The 21001-nt window shown below is 41.0% G+C and overlaps 1 protein-coding gene across 2 annotated transcripts in view; it reads left to right on the top strand.

Annotated features, from left to right (window-relative positions):
- DTD1 (D-aminoacyl-tRNA deacylase 1) overlaps positions 1-21001 on the top strand; it is a 275745-nt gene that overhangs the window by 8349 nt on the left and 246395 nt on the right. For both annotated transcript variants that reach the window (XM_037057031.1, XM_037057032.1), the window contains exons 2-3: positions 5806-5896; positions 9408-9643. In XM_037057031.1, coding sequence (XP_036912926.1) covers positions 5806-5896; positions 9408-9643 — 327 coding nt within the window. The remainder of the gene's footprint in view (positions 1-5805; positions 5897-9407; positions 9644-21001) is intronic.

The raw sequence follows: 21001 nt of genomic DNA, 5'->3' as shown, positions 1-21001 counted from the left end.
GGATATTACAGTAGTCCCATTTTCCCCCCTTTACTCCACTCCACCCTGCACACCCCCTTCCACCCACATTCCCTCCCTTTAGTTCATGTCCATGTGTCATACATATAAATTCTTTGCCTTCTACATTTCCCATACTATTCTTAACCTCCCCCTGTCTATTTTCTACCTACCATCTATCCTACTTATTCTCTGCACCTTCTCCCCCCTTCTCCTCCTCCCACTCCCCTGTTGCTAACCCTCCATGTGACCTCTATTTCTGTGGTTCTGTTCCTGTTCTAGTTGTTTCCTTAGTTTGTGTTTGTTTTTGTTTTTTGTATGGTTGTTAATAATTGTGAGTTTGCTGTCATTTTACTTTACATATTTTCTATCTTCTTTTTCTTAGATAAATTCCTTTAACATTTCAAATAATAAGGGCTTGGTGATGATGAACTCCTTAAGTTTGACCTTATCTGAGAAGTACTTGATCTGTCCTTCCATTCTAAATGAAAGCTTTGCTGGATAGAGCAATCTTGGATGTAGATCCTTGCCTTTCACCACTTAGAATACTTCTTTCCAGACCCTTCTTGCCTGTAAGGTCTCTTTTGAGAAATCAGCTGACAGTCTGATGGGAATTCCTTTGTAGGTAACTGTCTCCTTATCTCTTGCTGCTTCTAGGATTCTCTCCTTCATTTTCATCTTGGCTAATCTAATTATGATGTGCCTTGGTGTGTTGCTCCTCGGGTCCAGCTTCCTTGGGATTCTCTGAGCTTCCTGGACTTCCTGGAAGTGTATTTGCTTTGCCAGATTGGGGAAATTCTCCATTATTTGTTCGAATAACTTTTCCACTTGTTGCTCTTCCTCTTCCTCTTCTGGTACCCGTATAATTTGGTTGTTGGAATGTTTAAAGATGTCCTGGAGGTTCCTAATCTTCTCCTCATTTTTTTGAATTCTTGGTTTCTGTATGGTTGTTTCTTTCATTCTTCCTTCTGATCCACTCCATTGACTTGAGTTCCAGTTGCCTTCCCATTACTATTGGTTCCGTATACACTTCCCTTTATTTCAGTTAGCATAGCCTTCAATTTTTCATCTAATTTGCAGCCAAATTCAACCAATTCTGTGAGCATCCTGATTACCAGTACTTTGTACTCTGCATCTGATATGTTGGCTACCTCTTTACTGCTTAGTTGTATTTTTTCTGGAGCTTTGATCTGTTCTTTTGTTTGGGCCATTTTAAAAATTATTTTTCTTTATCTTTATAGGGTAAGGGAAGGAGAGAGGGAAAGAAATATTAATATATGGTTGTCTCTTGTGCATCCCCTCTGGGAACTGGCCTGCAACCCAGGCATGTACCCTGACTGGGAATCGAACTGCGATCGTGTGGTTCGCAGGCCCGCACTCAATCCACTGAGCTATACAAGCCAGGGACATTTTTTTTTTTGTCTTGATGTGCCTGTTTTGTAGTGAGGGGCAGAGCCTTAGGTGTTCACTTGGCGGGAGAGGGGGATAACCCTTGTGCTGGGTTGTGACGCTGTATGTGGGGCAGGGGTACAAGAGGGAACAATGGCGCTTGCTCTGCTCTGTGCCGGATTTCAGTCACTTCCCCTGCTTCCCCCAAGCAAACTGGACCTTTCTGGTGCTGCTTCCCCTGTGGGTGGGTTTGTGTATGTTCTAGGACCCTGTGAGTCTCTCCAATGAACTCTCCTGTGAGTCTCGGAGTTTCTCCCAGCACCTCAACCCTCACAGGTGTTTTCAATCCGTGATTTGAGGCTTTATTTCCCCATGTTGGGACCCTGGGTTGTGCAGTCTGCCTTATTCCCCAGTTTCGTCTGGTTTATCTGCACTCAAATGCAGGACCACCCAGTTCAGCAAGCCACCTTGCATGCCAAGCCCCTCCACAATCGGCTGCCTGGCTTGGTCTGTCTGCTGCTGCCTTGTGTGCCTGTCTCCGCCCCTCCTACTGGCTGGATGAATGTGTCTTCTTTAACTCCTTGGTTGGTGGACTTCCATACAGTTCAATTTTCTGTCAGTTCTGGTTGTTTTTTGTTTTTAAATTGTTGTTGCCCTTGTTTTGGTTGTGCGAGGAGGCACAGTGTGTCTACCTACGCCTCCATCTTGGCCAGAAGTTATTACTGTTCCTATTTTTAATCTTCTTTTTCTTAGATAAATTCCTTTAACATTTCATATAATAAGGGCTTGGTGATGATGAACATCTTTAATTTGACCTTATCTGGGAAGCACTTTATCTGTCCTTCCATTGTAAATGATAGCTTTGCTGGATAGAGTAATTCTTGGCTTTTGTGACTTTGAGTACTTCTTTCCAGCCCCTTCTTGCCTGCAAGACTTCTTCTGAGAAATCAGCTAATAGCCTTATGGGGACTCCTTTGTAGGTGACTGTCTCGTTTTCTCTCACTGCTTTTAATATTCTCTTTTTATTTTTAATCTTGGGTAGTGTAATGATCTACCTTGGTGTGTGCCTTCCTTGGGTCCAACTTCTTTGGGACTCTTTGAGCTTTCTGGACTTCCTGGAAGTCTATTTCCTTTGCCAGATTGGGGGAGTTCTCCTTTATTATTTGTTCAAATAACTTTTCCATTTGTCGCTCTTCCTCTTCTCCTGCTGGCACACATATGATTCAGATGTTGGGATGTTTAAAGTTGTCCTGGAGGTTCTTATGCCTCTATTCATTTTTTTTAGTTGGCTGTGTCTTGGGGGAGGGGTCTGAGTGGGTACACTGCCACTTGCTAGGCTGTCAGCAGGCTTTCAGTAACTTCCTCTGCAACCCACAAGCGAATTGGGTCATTTTGGTGCTGATTCCCAGGTGGATGGTTTTGTGTACATTCTAGGACCCCATGAGTCTCTCCAACAAACTCTCTTGTGAAGCTGGGAGTTTCTCCTGCTGCCTCAATGCCGACAGGTTTTTACAGCCAGAGGTTTTGAGGCTCTATTTCCCCATGCTGGAACCCTCAGTTGTGTGGTCTGTCTTGTTCCCCAGTTGTTCCTCTTAATTTATCCACATGCAAATGTGGGACTGGGCTCTGCCACCTGCCACCATGTCTAGTCCACCAGCTACTGCCTCGCCTGTCCTGGTCCTCTAGCCACAATTTTGCTGAGTCTTCTCCACCCCAGCTGCCTGTCTCCATCCCTCCTACTGGTCTGGATGAATGTCTCCTTTAACTCGTTGGTTGTAGGACTTCCATACAATTCAATTTCCTGGCAGTTCGGGTTGTTTTTTTGTTTTTAATTTGTTGTCCTTTTTTGGGTTGCATGGGTTGCAAATGTATCTATCTATGTCTCCATCTTGGCTGGAAGTTTGAAGCTTAACTTTTTTTCCCCATTTTTATTTTTTCACTTTTTTATTTTTAATATATTTTATTGATTATGCCATTACAGTTTTCCTATTTTCCCCTTCATTCCCCTCCACTCTGCACACCCCTCCCCCATCATTCCCTCCCCCTTTAGTTTGTGTCCATGTGTCACAAATTCTTTAGATTCTGTATTTCCCATGGTATTCTTGCCCTCCCCACCCTGTCTATTTTCTACCTACTGCCTATGGTACTTATTCTCTGTAACTTCTCCCCCCCTCTCCGCCTCCCACTCCCCTGTTGCTAATCCTCCATATGATCTCCATTTCTATGGTTCTGCTCCTGATGTAGCTGTCCTCTTAGTTTGCTTTTGGTTTAGATGTGGTTGTTAATAACTGTGTGTTGGCTGTCCTTTCACTGTTCATATTTTTTATCTTCTTTTTCTTAGATAAGTCCCTTTAACATTTCATATAATAAGGGCTTGGTGATGATGAACTCCTTGAATTTGACCTAATCTGAGAAGCATTTTATCTGCCCTTCCATTCTAAATGAAAGCTTTGCTGGATAGAGCAATCTTGGTTGTAGGTCTTTGGATTTCATGACTTGGAGTACTTCTTTCCAGCCCCTTCTTCCCTGTGAGGTCTCTTTTAAGAAATCTGCTGACAGTCTGATGGGTACTCCTTTGTAGGTGACTGTCCCCTTATCTCTGCTGCTTCTAGAATTCTCTCCTTCATTTTAGTCTTGGCTAGTGTAATTATGATGTGCCTTGGTGTGTTCCTTTTGGGTTCCAACTTCTTTGGGACTCTCTGAGCTTCCTGGACTTCCTGGAAGTCTATTTGCTTTGCCAGATTGGGGAAGTTCTCCTTTATTATTTGTTCAAATAAGTTTTCCACTCATGGCTGTTCCTCTTCCCTTTCTGGTACCCCTATAATTTGGATGTTGGAACGTTTAAAGCTGTCCTGGAGGTTCCTAAGCCTCTCCTCATTTATTTGAATTCTTGTTTCTTCATTCCTTTGTGTTTGGTCATTATTTTCTTCTTTCTTCAAGGTCCACTCCCTTGATTTGAGTCCCAGTTTCCTTTCCCTCACTATTGGTTTCCTGTGCATTTCCCTTCATTTCAATTAGTTTGGCCTTCATATGTTCCTCTAATTTGTGACTAAAATCAATTCTGTGAGTATCCTGATCACCAGTATTTTGAACTGTGCATCTGAAAGGTTGGCTATTTCTTGGTTGCTTAGAATTATAGGCTCTGGAGCTTTGAGCTGTTCTTGAGTCATAATTTTTGGTCTGTTCACACCTGTTATGTATGAGGGGCAGAGCCTTAGGTGTTCACCAGGGCGGATCAACCCAGTTGCTGATTTGTGATGCTGTACATGGGGCAGGGTCAGAGAGGAAAAAAAATGGCGCTTTGCTCCGCTCTCAGATTTCTGTCCCCTCTGCAGCTTTCCACAGTCAAATTGGGCCCTTCTGGTGCTGGTTCCTGGGTGTGTTGGCTTGTGTACCCTCGAGGACCCTGTGGGTCTCTCCAACGAACTCTCTGTGAGCCTGGGAGCCCCTCCTGGCACCTCGACCCCCAAAGTCTTTCCAATTGGTGCTTTCAGGCCGGGGCCCTAGCCTGAGCAGTCTGTCTCACTGTTCACTCCTTCACTTGGTTTATCTGCACACGAATGTGTGACTGCAGTCAGCGAGCCACCCTGCGCCCTTCCTGGGTCCACCTTTTGCCACCCCACGCCTGGGATCCGCCAACCACTGCCGCCTATGCTCCTGGGTTGTTCTGACCCGATAATCTTTCCTGCCCGACCTGCTTCATAAGCCACTGACTCCACCCCTCTTACTGGTCTGGCTGAATTGTTCATTGTTGTCAGACTTCCATACGGTTCAATTTTCTGTGTTTTGGCTGCATTTTTATTACTAAAACTTCATTGTTTTTAAACTTAGTTGTGGGAGGAGGCACAGTGTTTCCACCTATGCCTTCATCTTGGCTGGAAGTCCTGAAGCTTAACTTTTAAAGCATGGTTTTTGTTTATATTTTTCTTTTCTGCAGTAAGTGTAAAAATTGTTTCTTTATTTTTATTACATAAGTGTTTTTCATTTTGTGATGTGTATTGTGTTACCAGATTTGCTGATTCAAAGACAAATGGGCATGTCCTGAGAATTGATATAGCAAAGCTGGATTCTCTGGGCAGGAAAGCTTTTCTGTTTTTGCAGATTGCAAACTTCATCTTAGAAAGCTTTTGGTATCTTACCTAAAATCACACAGATATAAATGTAGTCCTAAAATTCTGCATACTGGTTGTTCACTTCAGAACTCATTTATTTCAGATGTTAAAAATAATGGACATAAATGATGATCATCTTACTTCATTTGCATAACTCCTTTCATTTTTAAGTATCTACTGACTTTGCAAAGTAGTTATAAGAAGTATGCATGATTTTTAAATATTCTCGTTGGTTATTTCAAAGTGCTTTGTGGTTCATGGTACCTATTTGGTTCTGAATCTCTTTTTCCTTTTGTTTCCTTTCTAGTTGGAGGAGAGCAGATAAGTGCCATTGGACACGGCATCTGTGTTTTGCTGGGCATTTCTCTGGAAGATACACATAAGGAACTGGAGCACATGTAAGATGTGGATTTCTAAGTCATTGCTCTTTGAATGGGATATGTGATGGTTACATGTAATACACACACACACACACACACACATACTAGGAACTCCTATAGGATTTTGTTCCTATAAAGTAAGCCCATGTAACTTTTATCATTGTGACATTTGATGTTGTATGTTTATCTCTGTGTTCCAGATGAGGAGACTGAGAAAGAAGAATCTGTTAAATGTCACCCACTAAGTGAGCAGCAGAGCTAGAGTACAACTTAGTCTCTGTCGCTATTTGTTGCATCTGTGAATCATTCTTTTAATGCAAAAAGCAAGCCTCTTTTCTTATGAATAATTAGTTTTTTAATTAAAAATTTTTAATTGATTATTCTATTATAATTATTTCAATTTTTCCCCCTTTGTCCCATCTACCCAGTACCCCTATTCCCTCTGGTGATTTCCCCCCTTATTCATGTCCATGGTTCATGCATATAAGTTCTTTGGCTACTCCTTTTCCCATACTGTTCTTAACTTCCCCCTATTTTATACATACCATTTTTTACTTCTTAAATCCTGCACCATTTCCCCTATTCTCCCCCTTCCCCTTCCCAACTGATAATCCTCCCAATGATCTCCATACCTATGATTCTGTTCCTGTTCTGCTTGTTTGCTTAGTTTGTTTTTAAGATTCAGTTGTTGATAGTTGTGAATTTATTGCTGTTTTAATGTTCACACTTTTGATCTTCTTTTTCTTAAATAAGTCCCTTTAACATTTCATATAATAAGGGATTGGTGGTGATGCACTCCTTTAGTTTTACCTTGTCAGGGAAGCACTTTATCTGCCCTTCCATGATAAATGAAAGCTTTGCTGGATAGAATAATCTAGGTTGTAGGCCCTTGCTTTTCATCACTTTGAATACTTCTTTCAATCCCCTTCTAGCCTGCAAAGTTACTTTTGAGAAATCTCCCAACAGTCTTATGGGAACTCCTTTATAGGTTGCTCTCTGCTTTTCTCTTGCTGCTTTTAAGATTCTGTCCTTATTTTCAGCCTTTAGCATTTTCATTATGATGTGTCTTGGTGTCGTCCTCTTTTGGTCCATCTTCTTTGGTACTCTCTGTGCTTCCTGGACTTGTATGTCTATTTCCTTCACCAAATTGGGGAAATTTTCTTTCACTATTTTTTTCAAATAAAATTTCAATTTGTTGCTCTTCCTCTTCTCCTTTTAGCTGTCCTATGATTTGGCTGTTGGTACATTTGAAGATGTCCAGAGGCTCCTTAGCCTATTTTTTAAAATTATTTTTTGTTCTTATTATTTTGATTGAATGTTTTTTTCTTCCTTGGTTTTCAAATTGTTGATTTGATTCTTGGCCTCATCCCCTCCATTGTTGATTCCCTATACATTTTACTTTATTTCACTTAACCTTCATTTCTACCTGCATCTTTTTTATGTTATTGAGGTATCCGATGAGTTCCTTGAACATCCTGATAACCATTGTTTTGAACTGTACACCTGATAGATTGTTTATCTCTATTTCATTTAGTTCTTTTTCTGGAATTTTTTTCTGTTCTTTCATTTTGCCTGTGTTTCTTTGTCTCTTCCTTTTGGCAGCTTCCCTATTGTTATTTTTTGTGGATTAGGTAGAACTGCTTTGACTCTTTTTAGTGTGGCCTATTGTAGAAAAGCACGCCTGGATGAATGTGGCTTCTTTAAATCCTTGGTTATCAGATTTCCACACAGCCCAATTATTTGGTGTTTCTGGGTGATATTTGTTTTGTAGTCTAGTTGTAATTTTTGCCATAGTTGTGCAAGGAGGCGAGTTGTGTTTACCTACACCTCCATCTTGACCAGAAGTCTAATCCTCATCCTGCAGCACCATTCTTCCAAAAGGGTTCCCAAAGCCTGCTTTTTATTTTTTTATTTATTTTTATTTTTATTTTTTTAAAGATTTTATTTATTTCTTTAGAGGGGAAGGGAAGGAGAGAGGGAGAGAAATATCAGTGTATGGTTGCCTCTCATGTGTCCCCTGCTGGGAACTGGCCTGCAACCCAGGCATGTTCCGTGACTGGGAATCGAACCGAGATCGTGTGGTTCGCAGGCCCGCACTCAGTCCACTGAGCTACACCAGCCAGGGCCCAAAGCCTGCTTTTAATTTAAAAAATATTATCTGGTACTCTTTATACATTTTTTAAAATGCCCAGTTCTTCATTGTACATATAAGGATGTGTATCTCAGAGAGGTTAATTACTTTCTCAAAGTTACATGTACATACTTATCGAAAAGCCCTAATCCAAATTAGAATCTAGGCTATCTGACCTGGGCCAGTGCTCCTTTTACTAACGTTAGCAGGGTTTGTCATTTCTGTGGCTTGACTGGCTGTCTCCTATGGGCAGCTTCCCCCTCCCCAGATTTCACCCCTGATTGTGCCTTCCCCTACTCTAGCACCACTTGACAGGTTTACTTCAGATACTCAGATCTGTTTATTCTGCTCTTTGGTATCCAGAGCCAGAGTGTAATCCCATCCAACTGTCCCTTTTGTATCAGGTTGAAAATCAGGCTTAGAACCTAATTCCTGCTAAGGTGCTAATGACTGATAAGGATAGTTCACTACCACTTTAGGGATGTTGGCATTTTAATAACTGTCCCCTGAATACTCAAGACAGTGAGTGGTGTAGTGGTTAAAAATTGGGGCTCTGGGTCTGAATCTCTTTATGGCTTTGATATTCCAGAGAGCTAATACTTATCTTGGTGGTTAAGAGATTTGACTTAACAGAAGACAATCCTTGGCTGTGGAGGGGGTTGATGAAAAGTGCCCACCAGAGTGAGTACCCATACAAAGAGTCAGTGAGTTATTATTTCTATAGCCCTTGAACATGTCATCAACAAAAAGATGACTCTCCACAGGTGGAATTGCAACTTTCATGCAGGTCATTCTTTGTATGCTTTTAAAGTCTGATCTTATAAATGTTACCTAGCCCTCTTCCTAGCCAAGGTGGCTGTCCTTACATGTGAAATAGTTGTTAAGCTGTCTTTCTCCAGAACTTTTGCACATTGGTAGCAACCCTAAATTTTCTCTAGGGTAGGTGCTGAATTGTTCATTTTGAGTAGCTCCAACAAGGGGTGTAAAAATGGGGTGCCATTTATTCCAATATAAAGATTGAATTCTTTTATAGACAGTTAGAATTGGACCCATGTTTTGATGTAATCCCAACTTGAAAGAAAAGATGGTGAGTGGTTGTCATCTGGGCTCCAGTTCCCACTGGCAGTTGCTATGACTTGGAGGGTTGACCAAAAAAAAAGAAAAAAGAAAGGAAATTCTTAAACAACCCCATGAAGTAGGATCATTATTGCCCTCTATTATGGATGAGAAAACGGAAGTACAGAGTGGAAAGTAACTTGCCCAAGCTAACACTTTCTGTAAGCAATGCAGTCAGCATTATGTTCTTGTTTGAAAGAATAATGGTGACATTTGGAGGGTGTGGAATGTTTGGGGGCTTGTGATTCCTCGAGTAGTTTTCATTGCTTTTTTCCTCCTTAGGGTCCGAAAGATTTTAAACTTACGTGTGTTTGAGGATGAGAGTGGGAAGCACTGGTCGAAGAGTGTGATGGACAAACAGTACGAGGTGTTATGTGTCAGCCAGTTCACCCTCCAGTGTGTCCTCAAGGGCAACAAGCCCGACTTCCACCTGGCAATGCCCACGGAGCAGGCAGAGAATTTGTACAACAGCTTCCTGGAGCAGCTGCGCAAGACGTACAGGCCAGAGCTCATCAAAGGTAGGCGAGAGAGTCTCTGGGACATTACTGGGCAGGGAAAAGTGGAGAATCTACAACTGCAAACTCTCCTTTTCAAGAAAGGTCATTGTTTATGCTTATTACTTACTTAAAACAACATAATGGCTGCTGTCACTGCTTGTTGCTGTACATGTCCTCTCAGTGACCCAGGCACCATTTACTCTTCTTCCTTTCCCCCTCCCTCCTTCCCTCCTTCCCTCCCTCCCTCCCTCCCTCCCTCCTTCCCTCCCTCCCTTCCTTTATTGATTTATTTATTGTTGTTCAGGTACAGTTAGTTGTCTCCATTTTCCCTCCACCATTCTCCCCTGCTCCACCCATCCCCACTTCCCACCTTGATCCTAACTCCCTTTGGCTTAGTCCATGGGTCCTTCATACATGTTCCTTGATGGTCCTTTTTCCCCCCATTATTCCCCTCCTCCCACCCCTCTGATTACTGTCAGTTTGTTCTTTATTTCGTTGTCTCTGGCTATATTTTGCTTGCTTGTTTGTTTTGTTAATTAGGTTCCACTTATAGGTGTGATCATATGGTATTTGCCTTTCACTGACTGGCTTATTTCACTTAACATAATATGCTCCAGTTCCATCCATGCTGACGTGAAGGGTAGGGGCTCCTTCTTTCTTTCTGTGGCATAGAATTCCATTGTGTAAATGTACCATAGTTTTTTTTATCCGCTCATTTGCTGATGGGTACTTAGGTTCCTTCCAGCACTTGGCTATTGTAAATTGTGCTGCTGTAAACATTGGGGTGCATAGGTTCTTTAGAATTGGTGTTTCAGGATTTTTAGTATATAAACCCAAGAGTGGAATTGCTGGGTCAAAAGGCAGTTTCATTTTTAGTTTACTGAAGAAATCCCATAGTTTTCCACAGTGATTGCACTAGTCTGCATTCCCACCAACAATGTAATAGGAGACCATTAAATGGTTCCTGTAGGAGACCATTCTGCATGGTGTGGGCCCAGCCCCCAGTGGCAAACATTTACTGTTTAGGAAGTTATTTGCAAAATAACTTCCTAAAATCCATGCTAAACCTTCCTATGACCAGTGTAACTGGTTCAACCACTTTTGCCTTTTCATTTGGGGATATCCCTCTTCTGTAATGTGATTGCCGGCATCCTCTCCTTTGTTTTCTGTAAAAGGTAACCACCTAAAGTGACCTGTTCATAGTAAATGAGGACCATCATGTAATGTGCTGAGAAACCCAATAAAGGTCTGTCACAGCAAGGGCCATGGCTTTTGCTTCCTTGAGAGAAAAAACTATGCTGTCCCTTTTCCTCCACCGGACTTGGTAGTCTGTGTGAATGTCTCATTTCATCCATAATGACATGGACACTGTGGGCTGGTGTCCACCTCAGGTTCCCCTTAATTCACAACCTCACCAGCACTTGTTTGTTGAGTTGTTTATGATAGTCATTCTGACTGGTGTGAAGTGGTATCTCATTGTGGTTTTAATTTGCATCTGTCTGATGTCTAGTGATGCTGAGCCTCCTTTCATATATCTCCTGGCCCTCTGTATGTCTTTGGAGAAGTATCTGTTCAGGTCCTTTGCCTATTTATTGATTGGGTTGTTTGTCTTCCTGGAGTGGAGTTGTGTGAGTTCTTTATATATTTTGGAAACCAAATCCTTGTCTGATATATCATTGGTAAATAGGTTCTCTCATATGGTTAATTCCCTTTTCATTGATGTTTTCTTTTTTTTTTAAATTTTATTATTTATCTTTAGAGGGGAAGGGAAGGAGAGAGGAAGAGAAACATCAATGTATGGTTGCTTCTTGTGCATCCCTTGCTGGGAACTGGCCCCTGCAGGGAACTGGCCTTCAACCTAGGCATGTGCCCTGACTGGGAATCAAACTGCAATCGTCTGGTTCACAGGCCCGTGCTCAATCCACTGAGCTACACCAGCCAGGGCTGTCTTGATGTTTTCTTTAGCTGTGCAAAAGGTTTTCATTTTGACATAGTCCCATTTTTTTATTCTTTCCTTTATATCCCTTGCTCTTGGGGACATATGGGTGAAAATATTACTGCATGGAATGTTTGAGATTTCCCTGCCTATGTTCTCTAGGACTTTTATGGTGTTGTGACTTAATATTTAAGTCTTTTATCCATCTTGAGTTTATTTTTGTGTAAGGTGTAAGATGGTGATAGAGGTGCATTTTTTTGCATGTAGCTGTCCAGATCTCCCAATACCATTTGTTGAGAGTCCATTTTTACTCCATTTTATGCTTCTTCCCCCTTTGTTGAATATTAACTGACATAGAGATTTGGATTTATTTCCGGGCTCTCAATTCTGTTCCATTGGTCTATGTATCCGTTCTTATGCCAGTACCGGACTGTTTTGATTACAGTAGCCTTGTAATGTAATTTGATGTCAGATATTGTGATCCTTCCTGCTTTGTTCTTCTTTCTCATAATTGTTGCAGCTGTTCTGGGTCATTGATGGTTCCATGTAAATTTTTGAAATGTTTGTTCTATATCTGTGAAATATGTCTTTGGCATTTTAATAAATATTACTTTCAATCTAAAAATTTCTTTGGGTAATGTGGACATTTTGATGGTGTTACTTCTTTCTATCCATGAATGTGGTATATGTTTCCATTTATTCTTGTCTTCCTTCATTTCTGTCTTCAGTGTTGTGTAGTTTTCTGAGTATAGCTCTTTTACCTCCTTGGTAAGATTTATCCCTAGGTACTTAATTTTCTTTTTGCTATAGCAAATGGGTTTTTCTCCTAATTTCTGTTTCTGATATTTAATCACAGATGCCCAGTTTCCAGCCCATCCCAGGTTTTGCAACCCTTTGATCAGTCAGTGAAATGCACTGAGTGGGAGCAAATTGTGCCCCCAGTGCTCCCTTTTTGTTGGCCTTTCAAACAGAAAGAAACAAGTGAAATTAATTTAAAAACTGTATTTTATTTAACCTAATGTATCTAAAATGTTATGATTTCATCCTGTAATTAATATAAAAGGTTACTAATGAGATTCTTTATATATTTTTGTAGTTTTTTTTTACTAAAGTCTTCTAAATCTGGTGTAGTTTATACTTACAGTACATTTAAATTTGGACCGGTGGCATTTCAAGTGCCCAATGGCTGTGATATAGACATGCAGGTTTAAGTCTTTGTTTATTATCTGCAGATTGTTAAGAATGCCAGCTAGTTTAACTACCAAGATTTAGTCCAGAAAGTGCTTTGCAATAGTGGCCCTGGGATGTGGGAGAATTATGAATCCTTTTAAGAAAGCAGTTCCCTTTTAGTCTGTTTTCATGGGGTTAAAATGCATTTAACCCCATATTGTTTATTTAACCCCATAACATATTGTTTTGCCTTTTCTTCAAAGTTATTAGAAAAAAATATTTAGCATTTTTTGCTAATGCACTTCAATAAGAGACCTTTCTAAGTAGAATGTCTCCTTCTCCTTCTCTTGCTGACATCATACCCCTTTGTAGACATTTAGTAGTTGTTACTAGTTAATTCTGTAGTATTTCCTATACTTTAACTGTGTCTGGATTAAACAATCTAGATTTCTTATTTATTCAACCTGTTTCAACTTTAAGTAATAAAAGTTGTTAATTGATTTTGAAGCTCTGTAGCAAAGCCCTGCATTGAAGATTGTCAGCTCATCAGGTTTGCTCATGTTTAGAAGAGTGATATTTCTACCCCCTTTGGAAATTCCTTTTATTTTAATTCACTTACTTGTGTCAAGTGTCCATTTGCCATAAAGACAAATAGATTCTATGTGATCAGGACATTCCCACCTTAAATCAAATTCCAATCTTAACTTGCGCCCTGGTAGAACAGAATATATTTACCTTTTCTGGAAATAACCATTCACAAGTCCAGTCATGGATGTCTCCAGTATTTTTCCCCCACCCTATGTCCTCTGGGATCCTCTCATATGGCTTTGTTGCAAACATGTTCCTCCCCAGAATTAATAGTTAAGGAAAATCCTCTGAATAATTTTTTTTTTGCTGAGCCAAGGATTAAATATCACCAACATTTTCTTCTCTGATATTTGTAGAATCCTCCCATTTCTGAGTAATGTCAGATGTATTTTAGAAAAAGCACTTAAGTCCCTTGAAAGGGTGAGCACAAGCAATAGTATAAAAGCATAAGTGAAGGCACTTCATTTTTTACTAAAAAATTAAAATTCTCATGCAAGTATATTTTATTATTGATTTTAGAGAGAGAGAAAGGGGAAGAGAATGAGAGAGAGACAGACAGAAACCTTGTGAGAAACATGTATCTCTTGCCTCCTGTGTACATCCTGACCAGGGATCAAACCTGCAACCCAGGTATGTGCCCTGACTGGGAATTGAACCTGCAGTCTTTTGGTATATGTGAGATGACACTCCAACTATCTGAGCCCCATGGTCAGGGCAAGTGAAGTTACTTTAAATGGGAGAACACTGATGATTGTTAAGGAATGCTCCAGTGAAAACAAAACAGCATTCACCTAAGTTCTTAAAGTGGAGTGTTGTGTGTCCTATTAGGTGCTTTGTGGTCCTAAAAATGCCTTTTACTTCTTGAAATGATGTGTATGAAGTGCCTGAAACAATGTATTGTAGACAATATAATTTTATAATGGATCAGAATTTAAGCTCATGGGATGTGATACATTCAGTCATTTTGATGAAAAATTGCCTTCAATTATGCAAAGAGTTTTAATTATAATTTTTCCAAATCCTTTGGACTTTCAGAATCACTACAATGATAACAACAATGTATCTCTTACTCTGTGGTGTTGAGGGGAACTAAATGTATAGCAAGGATGTCCAACCTTTTGGCATCCCTGGGCCACACTGGAAGAAGAAGAATTGTCTTGGGCCATACACTAAATACATTTTGACACATAATCACAAAAAAATCTCATAATATTTTAAGTAAAATTACCATTTTGTGTTGGGCTGCATTCATAGCCACCCTGAGCTGCATGTGGCCCACAGGCCACAGGTTGGACACCCCCGTAGCATGTTTTACATGCTTGCTGTCTTTAGTTAATTTTGAGATGTTGGCTTCCTTCTCCAATATGGAAAGTTCTCTGTTAGCTGCAGGGATGTTGGAACACAAACTGCTAAATATCTTTTTTAAAATTATTTTATTTTTCAATTACAGTTTGCCTTCAGCCCTATTTTATATTAGTTTCAGGTGTACAGCACAGCAGATAGATATTCATATAGGTTATAAATGTTCCTTCTGGTAATTCAGGTGCCCACCTGTCACCATAGATAGTTATCACAATATTATTGACTATATTTCCTATGCTTTGCCTTATGGGTTTGTGCCTGTTTGGTAACTACCAATTAGTTCTTCTTAATCCCATCACCTTTTCTCACCCTGCCTCTCAACACCCCTTCCCTCTGGCATCCATCAGTCTGTTCTTTGTATTTGTAAGTCTGTATCTATAAGTCTGCTTCTGTTTTGTTTGTTCATTTATTTTTTTCTTTAGATTCTACATATAAGTGATATCATATAATATTTGTCTTTCACTGTCTGGCTTATCTCACTTAGCATTAATGCCCTCTAAGTCCAACCATGCTGTTGCAAATGATAAGATTTTCTTTTTTAAGACTGAATAGTATTGCATTGTATATATACACCACTGCTTTTTTTATCCACTCATCTATTGATGGACAGTCAAGTTGCTTCTATGTGTTGACTCTTGGTTTAATTAGGTTGAATATTTGTTTTACTTCCTCTCTCTTTAATGACTAAAACTTTATTTTAAATTTACACTTAATTTGTTTCTTTTATTGTTGAGGATTAAATAGAGGGAAGATTGTTCTCCTCTTTCTTCTTTCCTTCTGTTTCTTCATTTCCCCAGTCAGTGCCCATGTGCTTTCAGGCATTTCTTGGACTGGTGGCAGCTCTTCAGTATGGATAGACCCAACCATGGCTCATGTGCTGGACAGCAGCATCTCTTGATCCTGTTTCTGGCCTGCTTGCTAATGGGACCACAAGCAGTTTCCCTGGGTTCCATATGGAATGAGAACCCTGGAAGGCAAGCTGGTTATGGTTTGGTCTTCACATACTTTTAAAATAATAATAATAATAATAATTGAAAAGCATGCCCAAGTACATCTGTTGGGGGTTTATTGTGTGTCAGGCCCTGTGCAAGAGTAAACAGTCTCTATTCTTTATCTAATTAAATCCTCACAGAACAGGTGGACATTAGGGTTACTCTCACTCTGCAGATGGGGAAACTGAGGTGCAGAAGGGAATCCTGTGGAAGGTCGCTCAACACATAAGTGGGAGAGCCTGGAATGGAACCAGCAGGCATCTCTAGGGCCTGAGCTTCACTGACGTATTTGCTTCACTGTAAACTCCACATTGTCTGGACTCATTGGCTTTTCATTATCCTTTTGGATTCAGCATGTCTATTGGAACTTTCCGCCTTCTCTGTCAGGCTCAGAGAACAAATCAGTGAACAAGGGTTATGGACCTCAACTAGGTCTAGTAAGAGGGAAGCAGTATAGCCTAAGGCCAGATGGTCCTTCATGTCAGAGCAATGGTGTAAATCTAGCATTTTAGTTTTGTTTCTGTTGGGAGGATATTATTTGTTCCATTCAAGTCATATTTCAGTATATTCTGTATTTATAAGACACTTGTTATCTGCTGACCCTTGTTCTAGGCTCTTTGTGTATAATACTGAGCAGGAGAGATGCTGTCCCTGCTGTAAAGCTCACAGTATGGTGGGGAAGAGAGAGAATGAGCAAACACAGTTATTTTGCTATAGTAAGGAATGTTCCTGAAGAACCACACATTCTGCTAAACCACCAAAAAAGCCATCAATCAGGGCTCATGGGCAAACAACTAAAGATCTATGACTGGGCCAAAAGGGAGCAGGCAGTTGATTTTCATTTTTATAAAATATAGTCAAAGGCCTTCTGCTGCCAGGCCTGAGAGCTATTCCTTTTTCTGATGATGGTGGTCTTTTTATTCCTGTTGTTCTGAATGTCCTTTCCTAAGGAAACCCAATTCTTACCTCATGCAGTCTCTGTGGTATGCATAAAATTCTTTACCAGTTGTGTATGAGCAAATTCTCATTACAGATATTGGGCCAGAACCTTTCGTAATTACCAGTGTGATGTATGCTTTGAGTGAATGTTTAGGGATAAATAAGAGGGGTCAGTCCCAAGGTAGTGGTGGCTGATGTGGTTGGGCTTCTTTCTGTCTGTTCTGTATTTGGGTCATGTGTTGGACCTTCTTGATACATCACACTAATACCCATATGGAAAGTTGTTAATATTTATGATTAAACCATTTGGGCCTGTACTCTCACTTCTGGTCAATAGACACTGCAGCTACTTGACCGATACCTACAGTTCTATGATCACTATTAAGACACAACATTCCCAACATCCCCCCATATACTTGCTGCCTGTTGTAGTTATCTCCTTTGCCCTCTAGCCCTAGGCAACCACCTGGGGTTTTCTGTTTCTATAATTTGTTGCACACTTTTGGAAGAAGGGTAGAGCTGGGATTTTCAGGGTGGTCAGTCATCCTGCTGAAGGGTAAATTGTGTAGCAACAGATTCTCTTGGGTGCCCATCCATCAAAATTGTTATGCTGGTGAAAATGGGTCAAAAAAGAATATTCAGGGTGTATGCAGTTTGGAGGGAGTAATCTCAGACCTATCTGGGTAGGAGGGCACCTGGCTGGTCCCCTAGGCAGTCAGAAGCAGAACAGTTTAGGGCGGGGGTGTGAGCCAATTCCTGGTGGAGCAGAGACCTTCAGAGTTGGGAGCATCATGTGCACTTGGGGAGTCTACAGAGGAACCATGGGACCTGTGCCGGGTCATAGTTCAAGTGTCAGAACTGGGGTGGATCCAAAGTGAGGGAAGTGCTAGCTGATTACTACAGAAGAAGCTGAAGCTTCTGAAATGGGTAAAATGCTTTTGGGTACAAGAAACAGCCCCATCCAATGTGTTTATTGCTTATGACTGAAACACAGAGTTGCAGTAAATTCAGATTCAGCCCGAGCTAGAGTCTCCCTGTCATCACTGCTGTAACTTTGTCTGGAATTCCCTGAGCTGTGCTTTCCTCTGCATGTATAAGTTTTGTCTTTAGGCTGGCCTTCAGGATGGAAACTGTGGTTACACTTTTCATGACTCACCATCCCAAATAAGCCTTTGTCTCTGCATTCTAAACAGAAGTCCTGAAAGTCACTTGGAACTTAGTGACTTCAAAATAGTTATGTGTCTTCCTCACAGTTTTGTGGGTCAGAAAACGAGGAAGGGCTCATCTCTGATCCATGCAGTGTTGGCTGGGCCAGGGGATGTTCTTCTATATTGGCCTCTGTGCATTTTGTTTCTCCCCTTTCATCTTATCCTCCCAGGTCTCACATTGCTTAGGCTTCTCTCAGCCTGGTGGTCTCAGGATGTGAAACTTCTAACATGGTGGCTGGCTTCTCCCAGAGTGAACATTCCAAGAGCAGGTTTTATGAGACAGGAAATGGAAATGCAAGCCTCTGGGTGGGGCCTGGAAAGTGGTGTGGCATCACTTCTGCCTAGGCTAATAGAGCACTCTCACTACCTGCTCAAATTCAGAAAGAGGGGTATAGATCTCCCTTGCAATGAAAGATTGTCAGAGAACTTGTGGCTATCTTTAATTCTCTGCAGCTCATAACTCTGGTACTCTCAAAGATTTTTTCTCATTCTCTGACTCTTCTTCAAATAATCGATTTAGGGCAGCAATTTTTCAACCTTTTCCATCTCATGGTGCACATAAACTAATTACTAAAATTCTATGACCATCAAAAAGTATATCTTTTGCCAATCTGACAAAAACTAGGTATAATTTTGACTTACTCACAGTGGATGGCTATTGTTTTGTTGGCTGTTGTCATTTTATATTTGACAGTCTAAGGGAAAAAAGGTCAATTCTCCTGTCTAAATAAGGAGGTGTAGCACATTTAAAAAATTCTTTTTTTTTTTAGTTTTAAATTTATTTTTAGAGAGAGGGGAAGGGAGGGAGAAAGAAAGAAAGAGAAACATCAATGTATGCTTGCCTCTTATACATTCCCTACTGGTTACCTGGACCACAACCCAGGCATTTGTCCTGACTGGGAATCAAACCAGTGATCCTTTGATTCACTAGGCCAACACTCAATCCACTGAGCCACACTAGTTTTTAAATACTAGCCAGGACTGTTTTAAAAATTCTGACAGCACACCAGTGTGCCATGGAGCACCAGTTGAAAATCACTGCTTTATGGATAATAAAATCTAGTGTACAAGTTCATCAGTTTTTTCCCTTTACTGAAGAATGAGCCAGAAGTTAAGGTTGCTTTATTGGATGCCCAGACTGAGTGGGTTAAGGAAAGAGGTTCAGATGTGGCCCTTTGTAGCCCCTCAGGAATCTCCATCTTTAAGAAAAATGCTGAAAATTCTGTTCAGTGGGAGGCCTTAAATGCTCTCAAAGTTTTTTAAAAATATATTTTATTGATTATGTTATTATAGTTGTCCTATTTCCCCCGCTTCATTCCCCTGCACCTTGCACATCCCCTCCCACCCACATTCCCCCCCTTTAGTTTATGTCCATGAGTCTTAAGTTCTTTAGCTTTCACATTTCCCTTACTATTTTTGCCCTCCCCCTGTCTATTTTCTGCCTGCCATCTATGCTACTTATTCCCTGTACCTTTCCCCTCTCTCCTCCTCCCACTCCCCTGTTGATAACCCTCCATGTGATCTCCATTTCTATGGGTCTGTTCCTGTTCTAGTTGTCTGCTTAGTTTGTTTTTGTTTTAGGTGTTGTTGTTACTAATTGTGAGTTTGCTGTCATTTTACTATACATGTTTTTTATCTTCTTTTTCTTAGATAAGTCCCTTTAACATTTCATAAAATAAGGAGTTGGTGATGATAAACTTTTTTAACTTGATCTTATCTGAGAAGCACTTTATCTGCCCTTCCATTTTAAATGAAAGCTTTGCTGGATAGAGCAATCTTGGACGTAGGTCCTTGCCTTTCATGACTTGGAATACTTCCTTACAACCCCTTCCTGCCTGTAAGGTCTCTTTTGAGAAATCAGCCAAGAGTCTGATGGAAACTTCTTTGTAGGTAACTGTCTCCTTATCTCTTGCTGCTTCTAGGATTCTCTCCTTCTTTTTCACCTTGGCTAATGTAATTATGGTGTGCCTTGGTGTGCTCTTCCTTGTGTCCACCTTCTTTGGGACTCTCTGAGTGTTCTGGACTTCCTGGAAGTCTATTGACTTTGACAGACTGGGGAAGTTCTCTTTTATTATTTGTTCAAATAACTTTTCCACTTGTTGCTCTTCCTCTGCCCCTTCTGGTACCCCTATAATTTGGATGTTGGAACGTTTAAAGATGTCCCGGAGGTTTCTAAGCCTCTCCTCATTTTTTAAAATTCTTGTTTATTCATTCTGTTTTGGTTGAATGTTTCTTTCTTCCTTCTGGTCTACTCCATTGATTTGAGTCTCAGCTTTCTTCCCATCACTATTGGTTCCCTGTGCATTTTCCTTCATTTCACGTAGTTTAGTTAGCCTTCATTTGTTCCTCTAATTTGTGACTATAATCAACCAGTTCTGTGAGCATCCTGATCACCAATATTTTGAACTGTGCATCTGCTAGGTTGGCTATCTCCTGGTCGCTTTGGAGTATTGGCTCTGGGGCTTTGAGCTGTTTTTCTGCTTGAGCCATAATGTTTTGGTCTGTTCGCACCTCCTACATATGAGGGGCGGAGTCTTAGGTGTTCATCAGGGTGGGGCAACCCAAGTAGCTGGGTTGTGATGCTGTATGTGGGGGCAGAGTACGAGAGGGAAAAAAATGGCACTTTGCTTCTCTCTCTGTTGCACCTCAGTCTCTTCTGCTGCTTCCCCCAAGCGAACTGGGCTTTTCTGGTGCTGATTCCTGTGCAAGTGGGCTTGTGTGTGTTCTAGGACCCTGTGGGTCTCTCCAATGAACTTTCCTGTGAGGGTGGGAATCGCTTCCTGTGCCTCAACCCCCACAGGTGTTTTCAGTTGGTGTTTTGAGGCTTTATTTTCTGGCACTAGGACCCTGGGTTGCTCAGTCTGTCTTGCTCCCCAGTTATCTGTGTGTGAATGTGGAACCACTGTCTGGTTAGCCAGCCACCTTGCCCACGGTGCCCCAATTCTCAATCGCTGCCTCACTGGGTCTGCCCATTGCTACCCCATGCCCGGGATCTGCCAATTGCTGCCTAGGTGTCCAGGGTCTGCCTGGTGCCACCTTGCACACCCGGTGTCACCTCTTGCTGTGCCGCAACCCCTCTCAGCTTGGCCATTGGACTCTTCCCCGCTTCCCTGTCTGGATGAATGTGTCTATTTTAACTCCTTGGTTGTCGGGCTTCCATATAGTTCAATTTTCTTTCAGTTTT

This window comes from Sturnira hondurensis, unplaced genomic scaffold (assembly GCF_014824575.4).
Source record: "Sturnira hondurensis isolate 20B ecotype Veracruz unplaced genomic scaffold, ASM1482457v3 Scaffold0009244, whole genome shotgun sequence".
NCBI lineage: Eukaryota > Metazoa > Chordata > Mammalia > Chiroptera > Phyllostomidae > Sturnira > Sturnira hondurensis.
This window is presented reverse-complemented; position numbering and strand designations above follow the sequence as displayed.